Source organism: Uranotaenia lowii, chromosome 3 (assembly GCF_029784155.1).
Source record: "Uranotaenia lowii strain MFRU-FL chromosome 3, ASM2978415v1, whole genome shotgun sequence".
Lineage (NCBI taxonomy): Eukaryota > Metazoa > Arthropoda > Insecta > Diptera > Culicidae > Uranotaenia > Uranotaenia lowii.
The window spans coordinates 279358919-279377922 of NC_073693.1; the positions used below are offsets into that span (position 1 = coordinate 279358919).

Genomic DNA, 19004 nt, shown 5'->3' on the forward strand with positions numbered 1-19004 from the left:
TTTATTTATTTTCATCAAAGGTTAGAAACTTGGAACTTGAAAAAGAGTTTGAATTAAGTATAGAATTTTTTTTTTTTTAATGGAAAGCTTCCCTTAAAAGAACTTATTTTATGCTCAAATCAAATAACTTTGATTTTCCCGACTCTTAGACAAATTCAAAAAATCATCGTTGAAAGCAAATTCCATATTTTGTTTCTAAAGGGTTTCATTATAAAAATTTAGCATACCTTTTAGGCTACGGACCACTTTTTTAATGTTACTATTTAAAACGAAATCTATCAATGGGTAAGATTAATAATGATATAGATACAAACATAATTCGTTTTAATTTTTTTGTATTCGTGATAGGGATAAAAATCATAGGTAAAAATCAGTCATTAAAACCCCCCCTATGAGTCGGTTCTTCCTACGGCCCTGGAAAGGGGATGTACGGCTTAATCCGGCAATGGTACCGACATTGGCTAGCCCACATCCTCACTTCGAGTTTACTCGAAAGATTAATCAAACGACTAATTTAAGAAATATTCTATAACGTAGTGAGTCTCACGGATAAAATAAAATAAGCTTATAGGTAAGTAGCTATTTTTTTTCATATAAATACGTATACGTAAACGAATCTCACCCAAGGTTGTCAAAATGGCATAAAAAATCCATAATTTTACAGAATTTTGAGCAAACCTTCATCACAGAATCTGTGTCACAGAATACAGAATTTCGGAAATATTTACAGATTTTTTATTTCTTTTTACGTATTCCCAAAATTAAAATTTCTAGGTCAACATAAATTTTTGATTTCTTACTTTTTTGGATAAACACACTAGGATTGGTAATGTTAATTGATTTTTCTCAAGTAAAATGTAAAAACGACTCAATTTTTCATGAAATTTTCAAGAATTTTGAGATAAAAACACAGAAAGTCAGATTTTTTTTTTCCTAAAAACACAGAATTTTTTCGGCAACCTTGACCTCAACCTGTGCCGACAGTTTTTTTTTTTCGAATAAAAAAAAAAACGAAATCGATCGTTACTATATATATTGCAGTTAATCTCGCGTGCATTCATTCACATTCGATCGTTACTCGCCCGGTGTGTTGATCGTTGATTCAAGAAGACGACAGCAACACATCACTTAGGGAGGAGGGATTCGTGCGGCTTCGGCTTAGAACCAAACAGCCAGAGATACGTAGTCCGAGCTGATACGGTAAAGCGAAGGCTGCCTGCTCACTGGCCTGGCCGCCTGTCTGTCATCATCGATTCCTATATAGCACCCTTTCCTTGCATTCGGTCGAATCGATACGATATGTACCTACTTGGGTACCTACTTTACTTCAGCGACTAACTGACTGACTGTCCGGGTGTTTATGGTTTCAATTGAAATTAATTACATAATCGTGTGGCCGCGATCCATACGCGATTATCGTCGCTGAGCCAAAATGGCGACTGGGACGCACACGGGTACACGGGTTTGTTCGGAGTTTCGGTGGGGTTTCCAGAGTTTTGTTTCAAGTGTCAGTGTCATGTGCGCATTCACATCTTCAAAATCAGACAGGGAAACGAGCCGGGGTGGTTGAGTTGGTGGGGCGCCAGTATGAGTAATTACTATTCATCGCACATAAATATGCAATTTACTTAGTAACTTCTCACGCTTAGATTTGCCGGTTCTATACGAACGATTGAGTGGTGAAGGACTCGTCGTGGGGTACCCCGAGAGTGCCCACAGATATGGGATTTATGTAGCTACAGCGGCTGAGCTTTGTTTTATGTACGGCATGCGACAATGATTAACTTATCCGAAGCCGTGGTACGGCAAAGTGGCTTAGATTTTCTTGAATTCATCACTTAATACTAGCCACCGGAAAATAGTATTCAAATCACGTCGGCTCTATTATTGTTATTAATTTGAAAGGTATCGGATGCAGTGTCGGAGTAGAACCAAGGAACAACTGTACTCTGCTTAGATCACTCAAATAAACTTGAACCCACACGTGGTGGGGGAGGGTGTGATGATTTGATCGCGTGATTACCGTGTTGAGCTTTGCATACTGATGACATTTTCTCGGGAAGCGATCGGAACAGGTGACTTAATCGCCGTGTCATTGTGCGAGATTCACTTCGTAGAATATAGAAACCTACAGCAGTTTTCAGCACTGGAAACCGGGAGGAGAGTTGCAGTGTTTGCCGATCTGTTCTGAAGCTGAAGCTCATTAATTATATAATGAAATAAAAACTTAGACCTACGGATCTGTATTTGAAGGTTAATTAAACTACCAGTTAAATTTAAGTAAAAACCAGTCTGTTAAGGCGTATTAAGCCATCTGTTTTCTGGGTTATTGAACCCAGAAGATCAAACTGAAATTTTTCATAACTTTACGAATTATATAACATTACCACTAGCTAATTGAAAAGACCAATTCAAAACAGTTATTCACTAATTATTCACACAATGGCCTCAGATTTTTTTTTCAACCAATCAGCGCCTACTATTGATACACAATACGGCTGCTAATCCTTTCTATTCGTACTAAACAAGCCTCTTCTCTTGCATCTTTCAGGTCGATCAACATGCCGTGCCATCGACGTCGTCCAGTACAGCTTCTGCGGCCCCGGCACCAGTGGCGACCCTCGAGGACAGCTGGTTCTGGGATCCGGAGCAGAACGTTTCCTCCACCACATCGACGGCGAGCAGTTCGTCGAAGAAGGGTGACGAAAATGATTCGCCCCGATCAGGGGGCGCACCGGATCTGACCACCATCCCGTTGGAGGCGCCTGCTTCGGAAGCGGAAATTATCGAACGGTTACAGCGACTAGTAACCGATCAACGGCAGCAGATTAAGAAGCAACAGCTGGAAAATGCCCTGCTCGGTGAGAAACTGATCCAGGTTACTGGAGAAAACAAAGAGCTCAACGAAAATATCGAGGAACTTGATCGACAACACGAGATGGTAGTCGAAAATTTGATCGAAACTAAGAAAGGTTTGCAGGATAAAATCGCCAGACTCGAGGAAGCCTTGAGAGTTAAAGAAGGCGAAGCAACTGTGGGCAAAGAGTTGGACGAATTGAAGAAAAAATACGACAAGTTGGAACAATGCTATACAGATTCGTGCCAGGAAACAGTTCGACTCAAAGCGGAACTCGAGAGAATCGTGGTGGAAAACGTGGACTCAGTGGCTGGTTTCGAAACAGAAATCGAAGATCTCAAGCAAACGCTGCAAGATTTTGAACAACAATCACAAAAAGCAATGGATACAGCAGATCAAATGATTAATAAATTAACAGCCGAAAAAGTGGATCTTGATGAAAGGTTATCGACGCTTAAGGACGAAAACGAACAAGTTCTTAAAAACCTGTCAGAAATGGAAGACAAAAACAAGCTTCTTGAACAGGCTGCAAAAGAACACGAAATTGTTCAACGGGAGCTCGCTGAGCTGAAGCGTAAATCGGAAGAAGAGGAGTTCGTCGCTTTGCAGCGTGAAGGTCAATCAGAGCTGGAAGAAGCGCTTCGAAGGAACCAGGAGCTAATTGAAGAAATGGAACGATGGAAAAACGATTGCGATCGTTTACAGGAGGATAATTTAAACCTTCAGAAGCTTGAAAAACAACTACAAAGCCAACTTCAAGAGAAGAACGGAATTATCGCCAATGTCAATCAACAAGCTCCTCTAGCAGAAGAATCCCAGCTTCAGATTCAGCAACTCCAGCAAGAAGTTGGTGCCTTGCAAAACGAGCTCCGTAGTGTGATCATCGACAACTCCGTACAGATGGATGCAAAGGAGAAGGAATGGCAGGAAAAGTTGAACTTCTTGAAAGCAGAAAATTCTCGCATTCAGCACAGCAAAGACACATTGGAAGCAGACCTGATTCAATACGAAAAAGAATGTTCGAGCTTGCTGAAAAACAATGATCATCTGCTAGCGGAGTTGGAGAACTTAAAGCTCAAAAAATTGGAAACAATCAACGAAAATGCTGAGGATAGCATTGTGATCCTGGAGAAACAATTGGAAGATTGCGGTCTTATGAACAAGAGTTTAGAGGCGGAATATCGGGAAGTAAATAAAAAATTGGAAGAAGTTATGGAGGAAAGAGAGGAATTGGAAACCAAGGTGGAGCAGCTTAAGAATGATCTGGTCGATAAAACGAATGTCATAAAAAATATGAAAATGACAATTGAGAATTTAGAAGTGGAAAAAAGTAATTTGCTTTTCGAAATTAATGAAGCGCAATCCAAGGACCAACATCAAGAACAAAATGATGTAATCGAAAGTTACAAATTAGAAACTGAAAAACTGAAGGCCCAATTAACAACAATCAATGAGGACCACGCTAGTCTTGTTCTGAAATTAAAACAGCTTCAACAGAGTTCCGTGGAAAATATTAAAAGTTTGACAACGGAAATTTCTGATGCTAGAAAACAACTGGAAACAAAAGAATCTGTGATCCAACAATTGAAATCTGATATTAACAGCATGAAAATCAATCAGCAAGCTTCCGATGAACACAAGATCAAAGAACTGCAGGACAGACTTGAAGCAGAATCCGTTCAAAGCTATAGCTTAGCAACCGAAAAGGACGAAGCCTTAGGGAAATTAACACAACTTGAGAGTGTTTACAATGCTTTAAAAGGGGAATACGATGACCATTGTCGGAGTTGTACCCAAAAGATTGAAGAACTGAATCAAACTGTTGAGTCCCTTAACCAACAGAAAGAAAACCTAGTCCAATTGATAACCACAAAGCACAACGAAAGCGTTCAGTATCACGCCGAAATTCAACGGCTCAATCAACTGCTACAGGTGGAATTAGCCAGCAAGAATGAACAACAGACCCCAGCAGAGTGTGTGGAGTGCGCTACACTGCGAGAACGATTGTCGGCATCCGAAAGCCAAGCAAAGAAACTGGAAGACTACGAAAAACTGACCGATCAAGTTCAGTTCCTGAGGGAAAAATCCGACATTCTTACCAACAATCTACTGATCGAACAGAACAATCAGAAACTGCTGCAGCAGGAGAAGCTGGACATTGTCGAACAGAGGAACAGCTTGGAGAAGGACCTGCAGCGACTGCGGGAGCATCTTATGGAGATCGAGGAAGCACACACGACCGAAACCGTTGAGCTGCAACAGAAGTACACCGAAACGCGAAACAAACTACAGGCCCTGGAGGAAGAAGTCAAAAAGTCCACGAACGCGATGACTTCTGCAAGGTAATTAATTATGCTGTGTACCTTTCTAATTTAAAAATTTTAAATTTATCAAACGTTATGGTGGTTCGGGCATTATATTGAGCTGTATCAAATTTTTCCAATAGAACAGAACATACATATATGTATTCTAAGTTAGTTAACAATTTAGCCTTGATTCAACATAAAGGTAATAACTGGGAAAGGTCAGGTTCTTCAATTGTTAAAAAACATCTATGAAAACATTCCGACAATTGCACCGGCTAAAGAAAAAGAAACATTATCAAAAGGTACATTGTTCTATGGCATTCCCGAACCATGTCATACATTTTCTTCGACTCATAAGTTTCCAGCAACATGTCAATTACCGGCTTACACGGCAATTTGCCTATTTATGTGAGCGCTCGAACGAGCGTGGTGGGATATCCATTATATCTTTCACCCATCATATGCCAACCATTCCCGTCAAACCAAATCTGCTGAGTTAACAACTAGCATTTTTTTGTTCTGTTCTCTCACTCACTTCCACGAAACTACCTTGGCCGTAGCATTCGGGCGAATCAGCACGCTGAAACTCTGCAGGCGCAGTATCAACTGCTGCAGCAGCAACGCGATGAGCTGCTGGCCAAGCTGGGGGCGGCCGATGACCGGGACTACAAGAACCAGGCTTCGCTGACCAATCTGCAGTGCGCGCTGGAGCAGTTTCAGATCAGTGAGTATTGCCGCCGAGGGCTATTGTTTCCAACGTCATAGATATGTAGGTACACACCGATTTAAGTTAAGTTTATCTGCTCGTATGTGATCGATGCTTCGAGTTCCCACAGTAAAAACATGGTATATTCGAATGGCACGGAAGTATAATTTTATCGTAGCTTCCTTTAGAAATTGTTTTAGTAAATTATTGAAAAAAAAGTTCGAGAAATAAATATGAAATAAATTTCTAAGGTAACAAAAATATAAAATAAGATTCTATAGTTGATAAATATGTTTCAACCCTGTGAGACCGTGTCTTGATGGATTTTTGATGTTTGACTTCTGAACAGATAAGGACCGGGACATCGAACTTGCAACAACTGCAATACGGAACGAGCTAGAGCAAACGAATGCACGAGAAAACGCCCTTAAAGCGGACATCCGGCAATTGCAGCAACAACTGGCGGACGCTAAGAATGGTCTCCTGGCGGCGGCCCGAATATCGGACCAGCTCGAGATTGCCCAAGTAACAGTGGCCTCGCTCAAAGACGATTGTAAGTATTCCATTTGGTTAAGTCAAACCCTGTAGCTACATGCATGAAACGTTTATTTGAGGTTGTCTTTTTGCTGTAGTGTTTTCTCTATTTTCTCCAGAGATACTCTTCACCTTATTGAACTGATAACGTTATCAGCTAATTGTATCCGTAATACGTACTCGCTATCTCTTGTAGCATGTTTTTGTATTCTTTTTAGCGGTCTTACCGCGTCCAATCATTTATTGTTTTTCCAATAGCTACAATATTTCTGTTATCAAACCACTTTCGGAAATGTCCGCTCTAGCTTTTAATTACATTTTCTACGGGGCCGCTTTCCTACATACACCTCCGATACAAACTATGGAAGAAGTCTTTAGCAAATAATCTCTCTGCTATTTGTTAGTAACCTACTAATATAAAAAAGCTTTTCGAGGATCTATGTTTAGCTTAAAACTAATCCCCCAGCATAGGAAAGCACTAACCTGTTGATCAAATAACCGAAACCAAAAATTAAGGTACCCGGACAGCGTAAGTTACACCTCCATCAAAACGCACACGGCTCTCCATCAGCTCAGCCAGTTTCGTCATGCTATTTGGGAAACCAAAAAAATCCAGCACGCACGCACCAAAAGCATCAACTCGGGGAAAAAAGCATCACTCAAAATCCACAACCAAGCATAAAGCAAACAAACCAAAAAAACTCACATCCATTCGGCTGAAAGGTCAATATCAGCTGGTAATTCTGGGCTTTAACAAAACCAACATTGGACGCTTCCCGGAATTCCAACTGATATCCACTTTTTAGTCGAGCCGTTCCAATCGTGTTCATAAATACGTTTTCGTTTCTCTACGACTGTGTGACATCTTACCGAGTAGTGGTGAATCAAAAACTCCCGCATTGGAAAAGGGAAACAAATAAATAATCAAAAAAAAAACCGAACATCATCAGCCAATCAATCAAATCAAATTAATTCGGTGAGTTATGGGCATTAGAGATTAGAAGCAGGGAAAAAAGACCGCACACTTCACGTTTCAAGTGATACAGCAGGTTTGCCTAAAGGTTATTGTATGTGATTTTTTAGTGTCATCATATGTTCAATGGTTAAGTTTTCTCGGTTTTCTCTCAATTAGGCAAATGTGATAATTCTCTAAAACCCCACCACAACAGCTGGAAAAGGCAACAAACAACATGCACATCCTCATCACTTACGGAAATTAGGCGCAAAACATTCCAAAAAAAAAAAACAGCACACACGATTTGTAAAATTTCGAGCATGGTTTAAGAGCTACTTACAACAACGACAAAAAATGACATTTCTACATATTAACCACATTTTTAAAATAAGGAATTCACAATCACGAACGCCAATTGCAACATCACTTCTTTGGTAGCACATGTTTTTAGTTTTTTTATTTGCACATAGAATCGCTGCACCGTTTTTTTTGTTTTCTAAGTTTTTGCACGCTTTTAATGGTACACGTATGTTAGGGTGGCAATGGATAAATGGGAAAAATTTCATGATCGAATTTTGAAAACCGACAATATAAATTTTGCAAATTGACCTAAAAACTGCCCTGTGCATAATTTCAACTCAATGAACTTTATTTGGGGATGATCACAAAAATCATCATCAAAAATCACCTAAGGGGGTACCAAAGGAAATCGGGAAAAATCCTTTTTTTTTAATTTATTTTGATGAAAAATTACTTAAAAATTCAGGAAACGTCAATATCTGGTGTTTTCTCGAAAAAAAAAATATATATTGGCTAAATTTTCCCGATTTCCTCCGGTCCCTCTTAAGGTCGCGGGCGGTGCATCTCAGGTGAAAACTAAATGAAAAATCTTAAAACTTTTAAAACTTTTAATTTCGGTTCCCCCGATATTTACCGTTGAAATTTTAACTAATTGGGGGAATAGACCTAAAACCATTTTTGACAAATTTTAAACACTGAGACCGGTTAAAAAATCAGCATTTAACTATTCTCTACCAATTTTATCATGTTACAAAACCAACTTATATCGTTTTTTTTTGTTCAGTTATTGGCGAAATAAGATTTTTCTTTTTCACCTGAGGTGTACCGAAACCTTTAGGTGATTTTTTTTTGCAGTTTTTAGAAGTCCCAAAAAGTCGATTTATAATTGTTCTTGAAATTTTTGATTTTGGTAGGATCCTTCCCGGGTTTAAAAATGCACAAAGATTGGTCAAAATTGTTTTTTAGGTGAACACGGATAGGCATAAAGTGTTCGAAAATTCTTGATGAGACAAAAAAAGTTACTATGGGTTTTAACAAGCAAATCTACCTTGGGAGAAACTCGTAACTCAATTGTAAAAGTTTAATTATTTCTATTTCAATGGTGTTACGGGCGAATAGACCCACTGTGTTTCCTAATCAGATCAAAACAAACGGGTAAAAAACGCAGAGTTGCACGAGGTCGACATGTCAGTACTATGGGCGCTGACATTTTGAAAGAGAAAAGTCATTCGTATTCGAGAACTGGTTTGCTGAAGTTCATGTTAAATACGATTTCGCAAATGTTTAGTTGAATTGCTTATAGTTTGAAGGAAACAGAATTCAATAAACAATCTGTAAGTTGCTTCATGCCTTAATTGAATTATATAAAAATTTGTATCTTACCTGGTTAGATCGAGTCAACAGATCCTGTCCACGTTCCGTTAGAAGATATTTTAATACTTACCATTGTACTTACCGTGAGTGAAAAATGCTGAAAATTTAGAAAGATGAAATTAAAAATGTTTATACTTACCAGGATTCAAATACTCTAAATTGTAAAAGCTATCGTAGGAGAATAATTGGAAAACCATAAGGAACTAATAATGTAAGTCGGTTAAATTAACTTCACAAAACGTGTAATTAAATAAATCTATTTTGTAGCTTTGAGTTACCCCACAGTAAACTTCAAGGATTGGTTTTATTTGGCGGAGAATATCGAACAAAACATTCTCAAAGATTATTATCGACGATGGCTGAAGGATACACTTACCCGTGTTGTGATAACGGTGAAGATTTTGATTCGAGCATTCAATGCTTTAAATTCCATGAATGGTTCCATTTCTGCTGTGTGAACGTTGACGACGATGTTGAAGGAACCATATGGTATTGCTCTGGATGTGTAGCCGAAGATCCTTCCCTATTGGAGTCATTCGGAACCGATGGTCGAACTCAAATACGTCGTCAACCGCATAGAGCGGTTAAAAATAAAGATAGAGGTAGTAAATCTAAAATCGGTAAGTCAGAAACAAAAAACGCGAACGTACGTAGAGCCACAAAAATAGTTAGGAGCACTCCGAAAGAGACAGAGGCTCGTAGTAAGGGACAAAATGATGTTGTTATTAGTAAGTCAGGTACTAATGTTCTGTCAGGCGCTCGAGATGCGTCCCCAGGCGGTAGAATTTCCGTTACTAAACAAAATAGTGTTTGCCAATCTCGTATCAATGGAAGTGTTGTGTCATCGAGGAAGTCAGTTCGCGAAACAGCACTTAAGGAATTAGCACGAATGCGAGAAGTGAGTTTGATGCGGATGAAGGAGGATGAAATGGAACGTAAGCTTTTGAAGCATGAGTTAAAAAGGATCCAACGTGAAAGAGAGGAGCTGGAACAACAACACGTACAAGAACGGTTGGTTGAAGGTTCGATTCTGGATGGCGATGATTTCGAAGAAGATGATTTTCGCGAGAAGGTGGATAGCTGGCAGGTTGGAGACCCGGTTGAGATGCAACAAAAGCAAGGCTCTACGGTTCCAAATGCAGAACGTCACAAATCGGCGGATTTTAAGAATTCTACATTAAGAAACGGGGAATCGGATTCAACCAGTGTTGACAATTTTGTAGAAGGATACGAATGCAGTTCAAAAGTTCATACTAGCCCAAATCCGACGCGCTCTCAAATTGCTTCGAGACAAGTTTACCCAAAAACTTTACCAAAATTCTCCGGTCGACCTCAGGACTGGCCAACGTTCATCAGCGCTTACGAACAAGCCAATCGGTCTTGTGGGTTTAATCACGCAGAAAACTTAGTGAGGCTACAGGAAGCATTAGAGGGTCGAGCAAAGGATCTAGTGAGGAATAGGCTGTTACTTCCCGAAAACGTCCCAAGTATTATCGAGAAGCTCCGCAAGAGGTTCGGTAATCCGGAGGTTTTATCGACAATGCTGACAGATCGTGTATTGCAACTCGTTGGGCCTGATTCAGAGAACTTGGAATCAGTTATTGAATTTGGAAGTGCAATTGAAGAGTTCACGCAACACCTAAAAGCATCGAACCTGACTGATCATTTGAAAAATCCAAATTTGATGCATCGATTAGTTAACAAATTGCCTTCCTGTTATGCAATGCAGTGGGTGGAATTTAAGCGAACTAAAAGATCGATAACTCTTGAGACATTTGGCGAATTTATGGAGGAGCTCGTGGACAAAGCATTGGAGGCAACGTTCGAAAAGGTCGCCATGGAAGAATCATCAAAATCGAAACGTCGAACTGCTGTGAAAGGATATGTTCATGCGACTGATGCTGAAATTCAAACATCTAGCTGCAACTGCAATAAAAATGAAGAGTTCTCGAGACAATCTGATGCTGTTCAAAGTTTCCAGTCGAGCCGAACAGAAAGAATCTGTTCTGTTTGCAAAAATCCAGGACATTATGGCAGAAACTGTAATCAACTAAAAAACCAGAATGTTGAAGATAGATGGAGAACAGTACAACGGCTGCAATTGTGTCCACTATGCATATACGACCACGGAAACAAAGAATGTTCGTCGAGACGAAAATGTGGTTTCAACCAGTGCAACAAAAGGCATCATGCAGTGCTTCATTGGGAAGAGAATCCAGGTCCATCATACGTCACCGCAAGCTGTAACAATCAGAAGCAATGTGATCAATCGGTTTTGTTTCGGATGATACCTATCACGCTGTACAACAAGTCTATTAAGGTTGATACTTTGGCTCTTATCGACGAGGGTTCATCGGTTACACTGATCGAAAGTGGACTAGCAGGACAATTAGAGGCGTCTGGTGAACGAGAACCGTTAGAAATGAGCTGGACGAATGGGATGAGTACGACAGAGGATCAGTCAATGAAATTGTATCTAGAAATTGCAGGATTAGGAATGGAAAACCGTTTGAATTTGATCGATGCAAGGACGGTCAAAAAACTTGACCTACCGAAACAGCAGCTGGAATTTACGAACATCGCTTCTCAATATACACATTTACATGGTATCGATATAAAGGGATACGGAATGAGCGCACCGAAAGTACTTCTTGGAATCAACAACGTACATTTAATAGCTCCTTTAGATTCGAGAGTCGGAAAACCAGGTGAACCGGTTGCGATCAAGTGTAAGCTTGGATGGACGCTCTACGGTCCACGTCCAGGAGTAGTAGCTACTGTACATTTTATTGGGCATCACCGATGCAATTGTGTCGAATGTGGCAAGTCAGACCGTAATATGAACGCCGCGTTGAAAGAATATTTTCAGCTCGAAGACGTTGGAATCACACCCATTAGACTCGAATCGAAGGAAGATCGTCGAGCTCGGGAAATTCTCGAAAGGACCACCAGACGTGTAGGAGAAAGATTTGAATCGGGGTTGCTGTGGATCGAAGACGACGTCGAGTTTCCCGAAAGTTATCAAATGGCGCTGAAACGGTCACTTAGCTTGGATAAACGCATTGCACGATGTCCAGAGATTCGAGAAAACATTTTGAAACAACTTGAAGAATACGTCACGAAGGGTTATGCCCATATTATCACGGATCAAGAATTATTAGAAACGCCAAAGGAGAAAACGTGGTATTTACCTTTGAATTTCGTTATTAACCCAAAAAAACCGGGGAAAGTCAGGCTCGTGTGGGATGCCGCTGCCAGGGCGAATGGTGTTTCCCTAAACGACAAGCTGCTCAAAGGTCCAGACATGACATCATCGTTGCCAGCGGTGATAAATGCATTTAGGGAACGACCGATTGCCTTTGGAGGAGATATCAAGGAAATGTTTCACCAAATAAGAGTACGCCGTGAAGATCGCCAAACACAACGCTTCCTTTTTAATGTAAATTCTAACGACAAACCTACGATATTCGTGATGGATGTGGTTATATTTGGAGCTAGTTGTTCACCGTGCATTTCACAATTTGTGAAAAATCTTAACGCCCAGGAACATAAGTTTACGTACCCAGCAGCTTCACAAGCTATAGTACATAAACATTTTGTCGACGATTACTTCGACAGTGCCGATACTATAGAGGAAGCAATCCAGCGAGCGTTGGAGGTGAAGAAAGTCCATGCTGCCGGTGGATTTGAAATTCGAAACTGGGTCAGCAATTCGGATGAGGTGCTGCAAATGCTTGATGTCATACCATGCGAGACAGGGGATTTCATTCAAGTCAATAAGAGTTCTGAAGTTGAACGGGTTCTAGGTATACGCTGGGATTCAAAAGGAGATAAATTTGTATTCTCGACGGATATGCGGTCAGATCTAGAACCTTATATGCTTGGAGAAGCATGGCCAACGAAGCGAATTGCTTTACGATGTATAATGAGCTTATTTGACGCAAAGCAGTTTCTAGCGCCATTGCTCATTCATGGTCGCATACTGATGCAAGACGTCTGGCGAAGCGGGATTGGTTGGGACGATAAACTCTCAGAAACAAACTACCAAGGTTGGGTACGATGGATCAAACTTTTCCCATTGATTGAGTCGGTGTCTATACCACGCTGCTATCTTGGACAGTTTGGTTCAACAGCCTACCAGTCAGTTGAACTCCACGTATTTACTGATGCCGGAGAAGATGCATATGGATGTGTAGCGTTTTTTAGATTTGTTATGGACACGAAAGTTCACTGTTCGTTTGTTGAGGCCAAGGCAAAGGTGTCGCCGTTACAACATCTCTCAATTCCTCGAAAGGAATTGCAGTCAGCGACCTTAGGAGCACGACTAGCAAAGTCTATAAGCGAAACACATTCGTTTAGGATCAACAAGACAATATTGTGGACTGACTCAAAGGCCGTTTACTCTTGGGTTAGATCAGAACGAAGAAAGTATAAGGAGTTTGTAGCACATCGTGTTGGCCAAATACTGGCTGTCTCGAACCCAGAAGACTGGCGCTGGGTTCCTTCTAAACAGAATGCTGCGGATGACCTTACGAAATGGGGCAAAACAACCGAGATTTGTTCAGAAAGCCGTTGGTTTCGGGGTCCAGATTTTCTGTATTTGTCAGAGGAATATTGGCCGGCACAAAATCAAACAACAATAGACGTCGAAGAGGAGTTTCGAGCTCACATATTATTCCATCATGTGAAGCTACCCGATGGTCTTAGAGTAGAGCACATTTCAAAATGGAATGTCTTAGTCAGGATGGTAGCCACTATGTATCGATTTATCTCAAACATGAAACGTCATGCGAAAAAACAACCGATTGAACCACTTTTTGAAAATACTACTTTACCAGTAGTACCACTTCGCCAGGAGGAATATTTGATGGCGGAAAACTGTCTTTGGCGTCTAGCACAATATGACGAGTATATCGATGAAGTTACCATACTTACTCAAAACCAATCATCACCGAAGGAGCTACACAAATCAATAGAAAGGACCAGCAAACTCTACAACAAATCACCTGTGTTGGACGAATTTGGCGTTATACGGATGGAGGGAAGAACCATGAGAGCAGAATTCAGCAGTTTTGATTCTAGATATCCAATAATATTGCCTGGAAAACACATTGTAACTCGAAAACTAGTAGAAAACTATCATCAACGTTGCGAACACGGTAGTCGAGAAACCGTGGTCAACGAGATCAGACAACGATTCTGCGTCGAAAACTTACGAGCGTTGGTGAAGAAGGTGACTCAGGATTGTACCTGGTGTAGAATGCAGAAGGCGAAACCATGTGTACCTCGGATGGCAGCCTTACCAAAACAACGCATGGCGATAGGCGCTGAACCATTCTCGTATGTTGGTCTAGATTATTTTGGTCCACTAGAAGTATCAGTAGGAAGGCGTAGAGAAAAGCGATGGGTTGCGTTGTTCACTTGCATGACTACGCGAGCAGTACACCTTGAAGTGGCATACAATTTGACTACAGAATCTTGCAAAATGGCAATTAGGAGGTTCGTGAAAAGGAGGCGGAGTCCCATCGAAATATTTACAGATAATGGGACGAACTTTGTGGGAGCGAACAGAGAATTGCAGAGTCAAATTAAGAAAATTAACAATTTGTGTGCTGATACTTTCACTAGTGGTAAAACGCGTTGGACATTCAATCCTCCCTCTGCGCCTCATATGGGTGGCGTGTGGGAGCGAATGGTTCGATCCGTGAAGGAGGCGTTAAAGATATTCGTTGATGGAACGAGATTATCAGATGAAATTCTTCTCACAGCATTGATTGAAGCAGAGGATTTAATAAATTCCAGGCCTCTTACTTATGTTTCAACAAACTTAAACGAAGATCCAGAAGCCCTCACTCCCAATCATTTTTTGAAAGGGATTTCAGCAGAGTGTCTTCCTCCAAGGAATGAAATTGAGAATGCGGATGCTTTGCGAAGCAGATACAGTCGTGCACAGTTACTTGCTGATGAAATGTGGAGTCGGTGGCAACGGGAATATCTTCCAACTTTGAATAAACGGTCCAAATGGTATGGCGAAACCCGAAATTTAAACCCTGGAGATTTGGTGTTTGCTTTAGAGGACAATCAAAGACAACGTGGGATTGTGGTGGATGTACTAACTGGCAAGGATGGTAGAACACGGACAGCGGTGGTACGAACTTCTAAGGGAACCAAAATGAGACCAGTGGCAAAATTGGCAGTATTGGAGATGGATAGTAGTAAACCTGATCGCGATTCCAATAGCTCCTAGGTTTACGTCGGGGGGGATGTTACGGGCGAATAGACCCACTGTGTTTCCTAATCAGATCAAAACAAACGGGTAAAAAACGCAGAGTTGCACGAGGTCGACATGTCAGTACTATGGGCGCTGACATTTTGAAAGAGAAAAGTCATTCGTATTCGAGAACTGGTTTGCTGAAGTTCATGTTAAATACGATTTCGCAAATGTTTAGCTGAATTGCTTATAGTTTGAAGGAAACAGAATTCAATAAACAATCTGTAAGTTGCTTCATGCCTTAATTGAATTATATAAAAATTTGTATCTTACCTGGTTAGATCGAGTCAACAGATCCTGTCCACGTTCCGTTAGAAGATATTTTAATACTTACCATTGTACTTACCGTGAGTGAAAAATGCTGAAAATTTAGAAAGATGAAATTAAAAATGATTCAAATACTCTAAATTGTAAAAGCTATCGTAGGAGAATAATTGGAAAACCATAAGGAACTAATAATGTAAGTCGGTTAAATTAACTTCACAAAACGTGTAATTAAATAAATCTATTTTGTAGCTTTGAGTTACCCCACAGTAAACTTCAAGGATTGGTTTTATTTGGCGGAGAATATCGAACAAAACAAATGGAAAGAGTGGCAAAGATTTTCAGCTAGAACTTTTCAAATATATTGTTTTTAAATTTAAGCGTCTTTGACTGATATAATTTGTTACAAGGGGGATTTGCCAATCGTTGAACAGCTAAGCACATGATTATGGTTTTAATGCTGTATTTTAGTCATTTTAACCAAATTTGCTCAATTTTTTGTCTGTTATACAGGCTTGGTCAATAGGGAATTCCAAAAACACTGTAGTCAAAAATATGTCCATTTTGGTCAAAACGAACGACAAAATTTTTGCAGATTATTTAAATGAGATTTAGGTTTGACGGGTTTTGATTTGAAATGTTGTCTGGTAAAACGCGACAATTTGTTCGGAGAATCTCACTTTTTTCGGTTTTTCTTGAATACAAGTTTGCCGGAAAATATTAGAATTTCATCGCGTAATCGTAAACCGGGAAAAACCTGGAATTTTGTCACATCACCGTGAAAATTGTCATGTTTGATATTTTTTAACAGTATTTCAAAAATGTGATTAAATTTATTTAATTTAATAAATTTATTCTCGACAGTCTCGATGCAAAAGAGGTGAATTTAACCAAAAACACTTATTATTGTTCATTTTTAAACAAATGAAGATAAATCATTTTTAACTCATTGAGGAAAAACTTACACGCATAACTCAAATGTTGACTGCCATGTTCCGAAAATCTATCATCTTAACTGAGTCATGCCTAACTGCATTCAGAGCCAAAAAATCAAAGCAGTCAATTTTTTCTTCTTCAACCAAATCATAAGGACTGTATTCGAAAAAAATGTAGCACTTTCATTTGTTAATAACTTTTTCAGTGATACTACCTAGTAATGTAATGTTTACATGTGCAAAATGTTGTGGCGATCTGTCAAGTCGGTCAAGTCAGTTTTTGAGATAGCGTCTAATGAATAAGTGTATTGACTAAAGTATTCGGGCATCGTATGCGCCATCTATGTATATTTCATACTATGAACTACCGTTTTTCTAATTCAAGGCCAATTTTATTCGACGTTTTTCATTTCCTTGAGCTTGAAAGTCACCACTAAAAATTTTCAATTTTATCGAAGTTATGACAAGTTTAGCCGATTGCCCATCTTCTGCTAGGAAACAACATTATAAACTTTTATAATGTTGTTGTCATGGACAGCTTTTTTATCAATAAGGTACGATGTTTGGTCTGTTCTTTCGTTTGTTGGGCGAATCAGACAAAAAAATTGACCTGCTTTACCACTTCTCCAATTCAAAGGTTCGGATTTACTTACTTAATGTTCCCGCGCCGATCCTCCGCTGCATAGGGTCGTGGTAAAAGACCTCCACTGTTGACGATCCGGAGCCGGCATCTTCACCTGGTCCCAGTCAAGATTCTCGTCGACAGTTCAGATTTCAGCGGCTAGGCTTCGCCGCCACGAGTTTCTGGGTCTGCCTCTTCTTCGATGTCCTTCAGGATTCCAATCTAGCGCCTCTTTGCAAATCTCGTTTTCATCTTTCCGCAACGTGTGCCCAATCCATCTCCACTAACGTTCCCGAATCTCGATTTCTAGCGCCCTTTGATGACACTTTGATGGCGATGTAGTTCTTCATTCGAGATCCAGTTGCCAGGCCACCAAGCGCGGATGACGTTCCGCAGGCAGCGATTCACAAAAACTTGCAGTTTTCGCGTCGTCACCGCTTATGTGCACCAAGTTTCACACCCGTACAGCAATACAGTTCGGATGGGGCTTTGTTATCCCTTCACTTCCCATACCTTCATGGAATTAATCATTCTTACTTTTATTCAACTTTTAGCTTACTGTTAGATCTTCTAGGACTTCTAAAACGATTAACCACATAAATTTTAGTCGCATAGTTGATTAACAGATGTTTTGGGGTTTCTCAATGGGACTTTCCTAGATTTTTCACGATCCTGCCCAAACATTTTGGTCAATGATTTTATTCATTATGCGCTATATCTCAAAAACTACTTGACAAAATTTTGCACATGTTAACATTATATTGCAAAGTAGTATTACTGAAAATTTCATCTATTTTTATCAATCCGTTAAAAAGTTATTCAAAAATGAAAGTGTTGCATTTTTTTCGAATACAGTCCTTATAAACAATCATGCATGACAACGACGCTCCTGTAGGTATTTGAAAAACTGCTGCAAAACATGATGTGGTAAAGAAGGACGCCGACTATCATTTATCGAGCGTCTCGATGATTATTGCCTTCCTTGATGATTGCCAACCTTTTAGAATAACAACTGATATGTACAGACCCCGTTCGTTTTTGGAAACACGCTCGAAAATTTTGTGTTGCCAAAATCGAATGTTGCTACAATCGAAAGGTTAGTTTCAAGCAGTAAAAAATTATTATTATTTTGACTGCTTAAAACTAATATCATTGAGGCAACCCAATAAATTTAATGCCTAATTTATGTTGTACAGTAATTTAAATAATTTTAAAAGGAAAATAAAAATAGGGACAAAAAATCGATTTTTTAGAATTTCACCAACGGTTCAGCACAAATGTTGACAAAATCGAACGGGGTCTCTGAAGGCTATTTTTATTCTTCGCTTTGCGTAGAAGGACAACGATGATACGAATCTCAACAAATTAAAAATGTCTTAAGGTGATGTTGTCTTGTATTCTTAATCAAAGGGGTGAATTCATCCGCACAGGATGAAAATTCCAAAAAAAGAAAATAAATTGTATTGTTTTGATAGAGAAAATTATACAGTTTCGCTAGTTTCGAGTCCTTTTATTTATAAACCGATCAGCGATTGGCGACCTGTGTAAACTTTCAGTTCACTTGGACTTGAAAGCACTCAAACTCATATGGTCATACGGTCAAAGTGACTTTGGCAAAATTTCAGCAGTTGATTTAAGGATGCCTCAAAGCGCTCAAAGTTTCGGTTTTTTGACTCCCAAAATTCATCGAAGGGAGGAACGAAGGAAATCAGAAAAATCGAAATTTTAATTTTTATGACAAATGACTTCAAAAATTTTTTTTCGAGATAACACCAGATTTTCACGTTTATGCATTTTGAAGTTGTCATGAATGATTAAATTCCATTCATGTTAATTATACACGCAAGTTGTGTCGCCTTTTCGATTTATTGACAAAATGA

General features: G+C 39.6%; 1 protein-coding gene across 1 annotated transcript in view; it reads left to right on the plus strand.

Moving 5' to 3' along the window:
* LOC129751148 (thyroid receptor-interacting protein 11-like) overlaps positions 1-19004 on the plus strand; it is a 100041-nt gene that overhangs the window by 78598 nt on the left and 2439 nt on the right. The window contains exons 3-5 of the mRNA XM_055746472.1: positions 2552-5199; positions 5724-5887; positions 6219-6422. Coding sequence (XP_055602447.1) covers positions 2552-5199; positions 5724-5887; positions 6219-6422 — 3016 coding nt within the window. The remainder of the gene's footprint in view (positions 1-2551; positions 5200-5723; positions 5888-6218; positions 6423-19004) is intronic.